Below are 12551 nucleotides of genomic sequence, written 5' to 3'. Positions count from 1 at the left end.
GTTGTGCTGGGTTACCATACTTGAGCTGAGAACAGAACAGGGATCAGAAAGAACAAGGAGCAATGCCACTGATCCAGTCTTCTCAGAGTGAAGCAGCCCATTCTCTGCCAGCAGCAGTTAGATGCAACACGCAGGGACTGAAATTGCATATCACAACAGATTTCTTTTAAATTAACATCCCCAGAACAAACCTGGCATGTCGGATAGAAGCGATTGCATTACTGAATTCACTGTCGATGCTTCTACAATTGTAAAACTCTTCGTAGGCTGGCCTGGAAGAGCCTTGGTATTCGATACGGCTGATGCGACATATTCCCACAATTAGAATAATCAGCATCAGGACGAATGCTACACAGAGAGCCCCAATTATGATGTAAAGGGAGTGACGAGGCATGTTTGTGAGGCTCTCTGCCATGTGCCCGGACTTCCACTGCAGATCTGCCAATAAGAAACAGAAAGTATAATTAGTATTTTATAGTATGAAATAGTACTTTATAACCTTCCTGCTGAATGGAATTATTTTATTATATACACTTTCAGTATTTTTCTAGAGACTTTTGAGCCAGGAATACATAATTTGAAACTTTCCAGGCTCTGCTATGGATATCTCAGCATGCCTAATGTGCAGCAAATTCAAACAGCACTACCTGATCTTTCAATCATCATTTTTGTACCTTTTTAATGATCATAAAAAATCATTTCTCTAGTTTGGTCTCCTATTTAATCCAAATTATAGAAAGCGAGCTAGTTATTCTCACATTATGCTTTACTAAACTGCATGCTCTATGAAGGCAGGGAGGTTTTTTATCTGAAAGTTTCCAGTGCTTTATAGATTTTCTGTGCAATTTCTCCCAATAAATTAGTGAATGCTTCTACTAAAATATGATTTAATGCGTATTAAACATGTTTGGTTTTATTTTCAAACACGGTGCTTTGTTGTGTCTGTACCAAAATGCAGATACTTTCAGCACCAGACTGTTCTCCCAAAAACCCTCAAATGCACCTTTCTTGCCTTAATTTTTTTTTATCTGTTATTACTATACAAATTCACAATGTTTTAAAATAGCAAGAAAAAACTTTTTAAAGTCTTTTTCAAGTCCTCAAAAGCTTGATAATTTTCACCTTCAAGCAAGGTGGAATTAGATTTAGGTGATCTCCCAGTACAGATCAATATTCTTGTTGGTTTGCAAGAGTACATTCTCCGACCAAAAAAATTCTGTAGCCTAAGTAGATAAGACTTTCTGTCAGTGCACAGATTAGTACAAAAAACAGGCACCGTGTCTCATACATTTTCTTCCTTAGCCCCATTATTTTGACAGCTGTATCAGGGTAAACAATCATCCCCCCTCACGTACAGACAAAGCAGAAGTCACTCGAGGAAAAAAAGACTGCCTCTTCCAGAGATGACAGCGCAGGTCGAGGAGTTCTCTGAATGTAGGCATGACACTTTGCTCAAGAAGCTTATTATCTTTTGCACTAACATCTTCCACCATCATTCTGCCAAAGACCTTATGCTTAAGGTCCATTCTTAGAATGGCATATGATCAGACTTGAAAGATTATGGTTTTGGAACATATCTGGACATGAGTATATTTGGAACCTTCCATTTAAAATGCCTGTACTGAAGAAAAACCATTCCTCTCTTATGGGATGCATAGCGCCCTGCAAAGCACAGGAAGGCACATACGCATTCCTATGAAGGACCAGCATTTCAAGGACAAAAGGGCACTTCATAAGCACTGAGCTCATGCCTAAGTTCCCTGAAAGGTCTCAAAGCAGAAATTAAAGTAGAGCTAATCTGGAAGAGGCTTCCTGTATTTGTATATCCCCAACTTTTTTCTATAAATATTCTCAATGCCCAAACTATTGCCTGTCAATGCCAAGCAAATTATTTATCAATTGCCTATGTCTTCACACTTCTTTCTTATTAACTTTAGATTTCTTACTAGCCTGCACTTCCCTCTAGGGTTCATTTTTGGCAGTCCTTTAAGGCTACGGTAAATTATTTCAGACCTGGAATGGACTTGAATCATTCTAACTACAGAAATCTGACACTCTTCTCAAGTTATTTCTAGAAAGTGACTGTTCTTTTTTTAAAGGGACTTCTGCTTTACACTGTTTGGGAAACTCCTTTTACTTAATGACAAATGCAGTCTGGGAACAGGGTTGTCAAGGACGTGCTTTGAGAACGTTAGCATATTCTTAGCAGCCACCTCTCAAGGATGTTGATGATGGTTAAGTGATTTGAACCCCTGAGCGACAATGACAAGTTTAGTAGCATCTGTGGATAGAATCTGCATTTATCACAGAAATACAGGGGAACATACAGGTAGTGCAGGAAAAAAAAAGTCTATTTTAGAGGAAAGTAGAGGGAAAGTCTGAAAGATTAGCATATGGGATTCATCTGGGCGCTCTTTGAAGAAATGGATGCTTTTCTTACACAATAGTAAAGGGCTGTCCTGATGCACCCAAAGCTTGTGCTTTCTCAGACTTTGTGTTTGCAAATTTGCTCTGTATTTACGGGACTGCTTGTTAGTGTTGTTCTTTTAAATCTTCCTAAAAAATCTTCCTAAAAAAAGAGATCAGTAAAGTTTCTATCTGCCTGAATCATTCAGGGATTTAATGTTTCTATAGTGCCGTTACTGCGATTTGCTCGGGCAGACAATGAGGAGCAAGTGCAGCTGTGCTCTGTGCAGTTTGGGATAGGTTTCTATTTTTGTCCTGCAGCACATTCATCACACATGGTGGTTTCTGTCAGGTTGTCAGACTAAGCCAAAATCAGATCTCATGTGAGCAAATATATGGCAAGACAGTCCTGCTTTAGACTCTGTGTCTTCCATCTCTACATGCTAGGTATGAGAGATATTTCTTCCTTTCTTCTTCAGCAGATAAAAATACAAAGATTAACAGCTTATACTCCAAAGATTAGAAAGAACATAAATACATTAATAATTACAGCAGTGGCAAAGGTTATGATATTAACTATATAACTAGCAGGCATTAGAGAATCCATGAGAGACATTTCGTAACCATTTTTACATCGAATGCCCCATTAACTTTTTAGGCAAATACAGTTCATCTTAAAAGAAAAATCTCTTACTTATAATTAAGACCAATTTAATCCTATTTAATTGGAATTGCTAACATTGGTAAAGAACCATAACATGTTCTAATAAATATCACAGTTCATCTAGGTGAATTACATTTCTCTTCACTGGTTGGTTTTTTTTTTTGTATATACAGAGCTTGAAAACTGAAGAATGCCATCTGACAAAAGGATAACTCTGAAACCCTGATGGGATAGTAGAGTAGTGATTTCAGTTATTCAAGCTGGTAAAACAGATAGCTAGTAAAATAAAATGGGGAACTAACAGTAATTGGAGAATTTTTCAATAAGCTAAGTACAGTCAGCCTCCTTCATAGCAGCCAGTAACAGAAAGTCACGAAAGATAAAGCGTGATGGATTTAGTCAAAAGACTCCCTAACAGCAATCCATCTTGTCTTTTTCCAGTGTTCAGAGGATGGTCCAATAGAGAGGAAGCCAGTATACAGCATGTAAATCTAATTTCCAATACACTATTATCCACAAAATGCTGAAGCAATATAATAAATATGACAAGGGGCTACAGGGAGACCAGCAGAAGCAGATATACCAAAAGATTCAACCTTTAGAGCTGAATAGAAATTCCATACACCATTGATTGAGCTCCAGCAAGCTGAGATGTGCTGTATCTGTTCATAAAGGAGCTGGATATGGACTTTTTATTTCTAGACATGACCAGACTGAGTTCAGATCAGACAGACAACTCTTAGCTCTGAGCAGAAAGAACTTCCCACAGATACACAGCTCTGTAAAAAAACCTGCAGATCAAAATGCTTTTAAATCCTTCTGCAAAGTGATTTCTTCAAAACTCAGTCCCTCTCTATTTGCATAATCCTTTATATACCTGTTAAAATCCAGGGAGTTTAGGAAACCTTCCACAGCTTTGTGTATTAGCCACTGTACTGATTAGAGAAGCTGCATGTCCATACCTAGATCTGGCTGCTGTGAAGTATCACAGGGCCCCGTAACAACATTTTCATTTGATGTTGGATAAAAGAAACTTTACTAGCAAGGGAAACTGACATTTGTTGATGATAAGCTTACCGAAGAAACTAGTGGTAGATTGCATTTTTAATTTCTCTACACTATTATTACATATATAACTCCAGCATCTGATTTGTTTGGAAAAAAAATACATCCACAATAATTTCAGCCTCTTCAATTGAAAGCAGTTGCCACAAAAAATACAATATGATTTACTGCCCAAATATTGAGGTGGGAAGGAAAGGACCAATATTTCTGGTTAAAAATCAGGCTTGCAGTATTATCAATGTCAATTAACACTCAGATAATTGCCTGCCTCTAGTCACAACAGTCACAAGATAGAAGAACAGATCAGTGAAGTCAGTGAAAGGCTTGCTACAGTAATAAATACATGCTGTTGCTTCTTCCCATCATTTAAAATTACATCGTTTACAAGCATGTAATGAAAAGAAATTCCAAGTTCTTGAGCAGCAGACAAGGCCACTGCTGTTCATGTATAACCAGATGCTACATGTAGAAAAATATGCACTAAGCAGAGGCAATCTCCTCACTCAAGAGAATGATGTTTCAAGTTTAGTTTTTTCCACTCCTTCTCTTGCAGACTTACAAATTGGGTCAGAAAGAATTTATTTGACCACTCACGGTTGTAAACTTGAACCTCAGCTGTCTTTTTAGTTATTAGAGGTATATGTCCCTTACAGAGAGATGCAGGAATAATTGAGCAGCTGAGTGGCTGAAAAGGCTCCTTCCACCATCTGTTCTGCTTTCTCCCCATTTCCCACATTTACACTATGTATCTGTGGTTGAAAGCACCAAAATCTTAGTCACCCTAGGGCATGACAGCCAAAGGACTTCAGAGCAAACATCCCTGATTTCATACAGCTCATCTGCAGGACTCAGAAACATGCAGCCCTCCCTGTTTTCCCTTAGTTATTCATTCCATAACGTAACAGAAACATAATTGTTACTATATGCAGGCACTCCCTGAAACACATCTAAAGGACGATGATTGCTTTTCTAAGAACTGAGCTCATCTGTCAGCCCACTACTTAGCTAACGAAGACAGAATTGTACTTCCTTGCTCATTAACTCAGTGACTCCTGAGACACGCATGTCGAGCAGCGCTGTCAGTAAAAGCTCATCTGATCCCCGCGTAGCACCAGCAATATTGCGTACAGCCAGCACACAGCACTGTGTTCCCAACACCACGCTGGGTGATGACATTTTGGGTTAAAGTCAGGACTAACACTGAGAATAGAAATAAACTTAAAAAGCAGTTGACATATTTAAGCAATGTTTTAGTAAAAGATGAAGCTTTATATTGTCATTGTGGAAATGATACATAGCAAACATTTTTTATTCCAGCCTTTGTGTAGACATTTTCTCATAAATGTACAATAGGAATTTTCTGAGTGTATTCTCTGTGTAAAATGCTAGAGGTGTAAATAATCCCCTCACAGAAATGTGTGCATCTGTGTAAAATCTTGAAGGGATCTATGGCCATGGAATCTGAGCATTCAAGAACAGCTAAAGTTGAGTAGAGAAGAAATCTGTAGCCCAAGAATGAGACATCAGTGAAATATAAAGTAGCCCTCTGTGCAGCAGGAATAAAAACTAATTTCTGTATTAAATATTCCACAGTTGGGCTTCATATTTCCTTCTTCTCATATACTCTCTACTGCTTAATAAGTGCAAGTTTGCACTAAAGCTTTCCTCTGTGCTAAGGGGGATCACAATGGAGTTTACCAGACCTTCCCTAAATCTTACTGAATGTTAGGAAATACTCTGTCTAAGAGACCTTTATCTTCCCAACAAATCTGGTGGAAATTATTCCTGAAAAAGGTTGGTAACAGCATGTGCACACCAGTCAGCATAATTACACAGACCTGGTGGCCTGAGGGAAGCAAGTTCAAAAGTTCTGTGGAAACATTTCTAGAACGGCAGGTGCTCAGAAGTCAGTACCAGTCTGCTGTGTACACAGCTCTTTACACAAGTTGAGTACGAACATGCTCTGAAGCATACGTGCAATTAAGAGACAAACTGCATGGTGCCCAACTGTGAGGCAGCGTCTTTGACAATCTGGTCCAACACATCACCAGGCAAGGTGCCAGAAACAGAATTTTCCAGCTTTCACAGCTACTTTTGAAATGCTGTGGCCTTATCTTTATCCCAATCATCCTTATGCTTGATCAGTATTGTCCAAATCTAGTTCAGCATTCTCCTCTAAAATGCATTTAACAGAATTTTGATAATTTACAGATGATTTGGATTATTTGTAGAGACAAATATTTAGAGAAAAATGTACATTTCTGTAGCATAAACCAGTATCATTTTAAAAAGTTTTTAAGACAATTAAGTACTTTTATATATACGTATTTCTTAAAAGAAACCACAACTTTTTAAAGTTCTTACAAAACTTACGTATTTCACAGTTTGCACCAACCCACCCATGTGGACAGTGACAAGTGTAACCACCGGGCTGATCTATGCAAGTTCCAGCATGGTGACATGGGTTGCTGTCACAGTCGTTAATGTCAATTTCACATTCTTCACCTTGTATCAGGAGACAAAAAAAAACCAAAAAACCAACTTCTATACAGCAGCCGTATCACACATTAGACATGTCATCAATGTCATTTGATTTTTCTCTGCTTAATACCTTATAGCTCAAAAGCATCTTTGTTCGCAGAGTGGCCACAAAGAGGAAGGCCACAATGATGCTCTGAGGGCTGGAGCACCTCTCTGATAAAGACAGGCTGAGGGAGTTGGATGCCTCCTCCTTGAAGGCATTCAAGGCCAGGCTGGAGAGAGCTTTGAGCAACCTAGTGTAGCTGGAGGTGTCCCTGCCTATTGCAGGGGATTGGAACTACGTGATCTTAAAGGTCCCTTCCAACCCAAACCATTCTATGATTCTATGATTGTTCAGTCTGGAGAAGAGAAAGCTCTGGGAAGACCTTGTGGCCTCTGAGTACTTGAATGGAGCTTATAAGCAGGGGGACTGCCTTTTTACAAGGGCTGATAGTGACAGGAGAAGGGGGTGTGGCTTTAGATTAAAAAAGAGGCACTTTAGATGTTAGGAAGTAATTTTTTACTCAGAGGGCAGCAAGGCCCAGAGAGCTGTGGATGACCCATCCCTGGAAGTGTTTAAGGCCAGGTTGGATGGGGCCATGGGCAGTCTGATCTGGTGTGGGGCAACCAGACCACAACTGGGAGGTTGGAACTGGGTGATCTTTAAAGCTCCTTCCAACCCAAACCATTCCACGACTCTAAGAACATCAAAAATATTCCATAAGTCCTTCAAGAAGCCACACAGAACCCTTAGAAAGGAAAAACCCTTGTTCAACCAGGTAAGAACAAAACTTAATGGCTAAGTGACTTGACTTACCTCACTCAGAGTATTCTCTCCTTGCTTTAAATATAAATTCTTTCTAAAGCAAATACAATATAACAAATTGCCATTATATCCCAAATTGCTATGGAGTTATTATAATGTAGATAATAAGTGCCTCTAAGAAACAGCCGCTGTGCAACAGAAAGCTTTTTTTTTTTATGGCCTTTATCACAGAAAAAAAAGCACTATTTGATCTACAAAAGGCTATGAATAGGTTCATCTATTACTATCACTTGGATGCTACCTTATATGACTAACAGAGCATCAAATTCTAGAATATATTATAGCAGATATTTTGATTACACAAATCATATCAGTTTAAATATAAGGCCAAAGGATTAAATGGGCTGCTTATCATTACTCTGAAAGTACAAACTGATTTGTAACAAGCACTTCAGGGCTTTTAGAGATTGTATATTCAGGTAACAGAATGAGTGGTTTCTTCAGTTCACAGTAATTAATGGGTCAAGGTTACAACATCTTCCAGTTTCAAGTGTCCAATTAGTATATTGGCTTACCTGAAACTCTTCAAAATTTTATGTTTAAAATGCAATCTAGTCTCAAGCAGAAATCTCAGAAAGTACACTAGACAGACATTTGCCTAGTGAATTCCCTTCAACAACATACTTTTTTACTACAAAACTTTTTAATTTGAAAGGAATTGCAAGAAATATCAATAAATTTTTATTCCCACTAGACTGACTACAATCCACCACTATCCAAATTAATTAGTGTCCTTCAAGAGATGCTGTCTTATTTGGTGTTTGTCTTCTTTTTGGACATGGTAAACACTGTCAACTAAACATCCCGTGTAAGGCACAAATTACTTGCCTGCGTATCCAGGTGCACAAATACATGTGGCATTCAGCCCTTCACTGTCACAAGTGCCACCATTCTGACAGTTGATGTTAACACAAGGATCTTTGTATAATTCACAGAGACTTCCTGAAAAGGAAAAATTAGTAACTGCTGTTAGCATTATGCACATTGACTGTCTGGAATCAGAACAGGTGGTAACTTCATCTGGAGGAGTGCAACGATGTGCAACTTCCAAGCCTGCCATATGACTGCAGCCATACATTCTGGGGTGGTGAAGCTTTAATTCACATGCTTTCCCACTGCCCTTATGACCCATGAGGGAGGTAGGGCAATTTCTGCTAACAAGACCTGCTGGAGTTTCTACAAAAAACAATGACATAGTGATGCATAATCTGATCAGCTATTCTTCAATAAAATTTAAACAATAATCATCTTCAGTAATAACTGAACATAAAAATGTAATTATATGCATAAGCATTCTGATGCCTCTCATTGACCTTCGCAGGAAATGGAGGAGCACAGCTGAGGCAATTAAGAAGATAAATTAATTTATTCAAATGCATAGCTATAAGTAAACACTTGAGTTAGTCAGCGTCTACTTCTGCAGCAAAGCAGAGGAGGCCAGCAGGGTCAGGAGCCACGTTTGCATGTTGGGAGCTACCAGGAGTCTGTCCAGAAGAAGGCAGGGGCATGGAGGGGGACTGCAGACAGGGAGAGGGGTTAGTAAAATTGAAGCCCACATAATAGCCCACATAATATCTGGAGCCAGTTACCTCTGCTCTGTTCATTAGAACACTGCATACATTAAGTGTGGAAAGAAGAAAGCTTGGTAATCAGCAAAAACTGTTCAGAGGACCAGGTCTAATGCTTTAATTTGAAGCAAAATATGCTGAATGCACAGAGCTCTCACTTGCACGTACAGACTGGTTGAAAGCAAAAGATGAAGTCATAATGTTATGGTTAAGTGCTCCTTAAATGCTCCTGTTATGAAAAGCTGAGGGTCATCTGACTACACCTCTTCAGTGATGAATTCTTTATTGACAAAGAACAGTGCAATCAGCAGCATGGAATGAATATTTAGCCTCAAAAAGCTGTTAAATGAGCATTACTTATCAACATGGATAAAGGCTGATACTCTTAAGAGCATTATAGTGTTAAGAGTTAAGAAAAGTTGCTGGGTTAAGCAACTCTTTTAACAAAGAGTTAAGAAAAAATGCTGGGGTAATGTTCCTTAAAACATAATCATTCCGTGTTTATAGATATATAATAGAAATAATACATAAGTTCAAAACATTCTCACAGCACAACTCCAAACAGAACACACAAAACAAAGCAGTGTTTTAGCCCTCCACAGAGGGATGGATGTATCACAGAATGATAAAGTGCTACACTGTCTAAAGCTAAAATCTAGTGCAAGATAAAAGATTTTGTACAGTAAAGCACATACTTTCCTGCTCTATATTTAAATCATTTGTGAAACACTGAAGACAGATTTCATTCAAATATGTCCAGGACCAGATGTGCTTAACGTGGTAAAGCAGTCACAGAACTATTGCTACTGAGCTTTATGGTCTTCTAAATGAACAGCCAAAATAAAAACTTCCCTTTTTACTCCTCTGTGCTAATCTGCTTTGAATACTAATATTTTATCACTGTGTTTTTAACCCACTTCATTAGGAAAATCCAAAGTAAGATTTGGAAAGCTCTCCATATAATGGCTCCCAAGAATTGCTGATGAAAGAATTTTATTATTCTTTCTTTGAAAACCCTCTGCACAACTTAAAAACAGTAGGAAAAAAGCACACTTCAGAAGAACAGACAGATTCCACTTGTCCCCATACAGGAGCATACATTTCTCAAATGAGTAACTACACAAGCTAGCTATGTCTGAACTACTCTGAACTACTCATGTGAATGAAGACCATGGGATCAGGATCTACACCAAAGCTTGCTACTATTGATTTTACGTGCAGGATTTGTTTCTGCTCAACAGAGGATTCGGAATATCAGTTTTTAACCAAACCTATAGTAAAATAATACATGGAACATTCAAAAAACAAGAGATGAGAGCCATTTTACCTTCATATTCAGCAAGACACAAGCACTTGTAGCCATTTTCAAGGTCTCTGCAGGTGGCCCCATTCTGGCAGGGTGTAGAAAGGCATTCATTGTATTCTTCCTCACAGTAAAGGCCATGGTAACCTAAATCACACAAAAAGGAAATAAAGCCATGAAACACTGTCCAGTCAAAATTAATAATTATGCTTTGATAGGCTGTGTGCAGGGGTGTGCTAGTTGAAATGCACTGTGCAGGCAGATACATGTTGAGACATTAATTTAAGGACATCTGCTCCAAAGGTAAAATGACAAAATATATATATACATATAATAATCCAGGAATCTGAGACAACCCAGCCAGTCTCAATGTGATAAAGCACAGTGAGGTGGCAGGCACTGAGGTAGCTGGCCAAAGCCACTGTGAACAATGCAAATGACTGCATTCAGATGACAAAATGGAATAATCTATTTTCTACATATTTGAGTTTTCCTGAGCCCTTGCCACAAAGCAACTTTTCATCAAAGAAGTGATAACTGTAAAATGGTAATTAGAATGATAATATATTTCAACTTACACTGTACAAAGTCAAAAAAATTCATAAGCATTAAGATACTTTATTTATATGGTATTCCCAAGTATAGTAGGGAGGTATTATGGTCTGGCTATTCAGACAAAGAAAATTTGAGCACAGAATAGTTTTGAGGCTTGTTAAGGGCCACTCACTTTTACCATAAAATACAAAAAAGGGAGATAATCTGCTTGAAATATATATATGATGATCAGTCTTAACAGTAGTTGAAAAGTCTTTCTAGACAATATTTCTAGGAAATAAACTGGTCACAATTCTCAGTAAGTATAAATAATGTGATTAAATGCAACATAAACATTGCTTCCTCCCTGTAAACAGGTATGTCTGACCAATGAAAAAGGCAATCTGCTCAAGTGTTTCTAAGCAGTTATTTCCCACTCATCTGAGGTTCAGGGAGTGCTTCATAATTAGCCAAATAACCTTTAAGGGAAGGCTTAGAATTTAAGAGTACAAACAAAAGATGTTCTTTCTTCAAAGTACAAACACAAATAGTACAAAGATTTGTACTAATACATGCGTTTTTCATAATGTTTGTTTATCCTTTCTGGAAATTACGGCAAACAAAGAGTTAAAAGAATTTTGCATTTTCTACCACATCTCTCTCTTCAGCTGCTCACTATGTTCTGCTACCAATTTCATGCCACAGAACCATACAGCCTGCCTGCAAACTGCTCAGGAAGTTAGAATCAACTCAGTTGAGTGGATAATGAAGACAAATGATTGCCTTTTGCGTTTTCTTAAATAATTTGGCATCGTGAAAACATGGCACCATCTCTTCTTTCCTCACCTGTGGGAAAACTAAGGATAAGCATTCTAGTCTAACAACAAAAGCAGCTGTTAAACATTTAACCCTCTTCCCTCATTGCAGCCAGTATTTCTCTTGTTACTGTGATGCAATACAGCGAATACCTATTTGTAATCTACACTATAATGCTGTGTGTTGTAATAGGTTTTATATGGTTTTTAAGATCTGTATTTACTTGTTACATACAACTATAAAAGTAGTAGATAAATGACCATATCATAAATTCAGATGTTATGGACATGAATAAAGACTCCAGGGGAAAGGACTTAGTAAGCTGGACTTACTAAGACACATTTCAGAACCATTTTCTCCAAAGCCAGAAGATGCATCTCCCCCATGTGCAGGCCCCCAGGCCCTCACCCACAGCACTGCACCTGCTGGCACTGAGTCTCCTCCTGCAGCTCTTCAGAAGGGCTTCTCTTCACACTTGCTTTTAAATTACACTGGTGTATGAGCCATGCATGGTACTGGATGCAGAAGCAGATCATTCAAGCTAACTATTTGTGGGCTTGTTTTATTAAAGAATTGAGATGGAATTGGGAGAATATTTCAGAAATAAATTCAGAATAACAGATTACAGCACAGTTGCTTCCTTTGTAGCACAAGGATTAAACTCACAAGCAATACCAAATACAGCTATTTGCCTACCATGTTGTGTATAACATTTCTGTGGACATGTTCAGAAAGGAATGCCATGTACATTAACAACACTACTCTAGCTGCTGTGTCCTGAACAAGAGAAAACAAGTTTGTCATTGTGGCTTTAAAAAGGACACCTAAAAAGATTAAATTATTTTTCCA

General features: G+C 38.2%; 1 protein-coding gene across 1 annotated transcript in view; it reads right to left on the bottom strand.

The window, feature by feature from the left end:
• Positions 1–12551, bottom strand: part of DNER (delta/notch like EGF repeat containing) — a 107861-nt gene that overhangs the window by 8778 nt on the left and 86532 nt on the right. The window contains exons 9-12 of the mRNA XM_048955160.1: positions 10377–10499; positions 8310–8423; positions 6509–6640; positions 192–438 (exon numbers count right to left, since the gene is read on the bottom strand). Coding sequence (XP_048811117.1) covers positions 192–438; positions 6509–6640; positions 8310–8423; positions 10377–10499 — 616 coding nt within the window. The remainder of the gene's footprint in view (positions 1–191; positions 439–6508; positions 6641–8309; positions 8424–10376; positions 10500–12551) is intronic.

This window comes from Lagopus muta, chromosome 9, assembly GCF_023343835.1.
Source record: "Lagopus muta isolate bLagMut1 chromosome 9, bLagMut1 primary, whole genome shotgun sequence".
Lineage (NCBI taxonomy): Eukaryota > Metazoa > Chordata > Aves > Galliformes > Phasianidae > Lagopus > Lagopus muta.
This window is presented reverse-complemented; position numbering and strand designations above follow the sequence as displayed.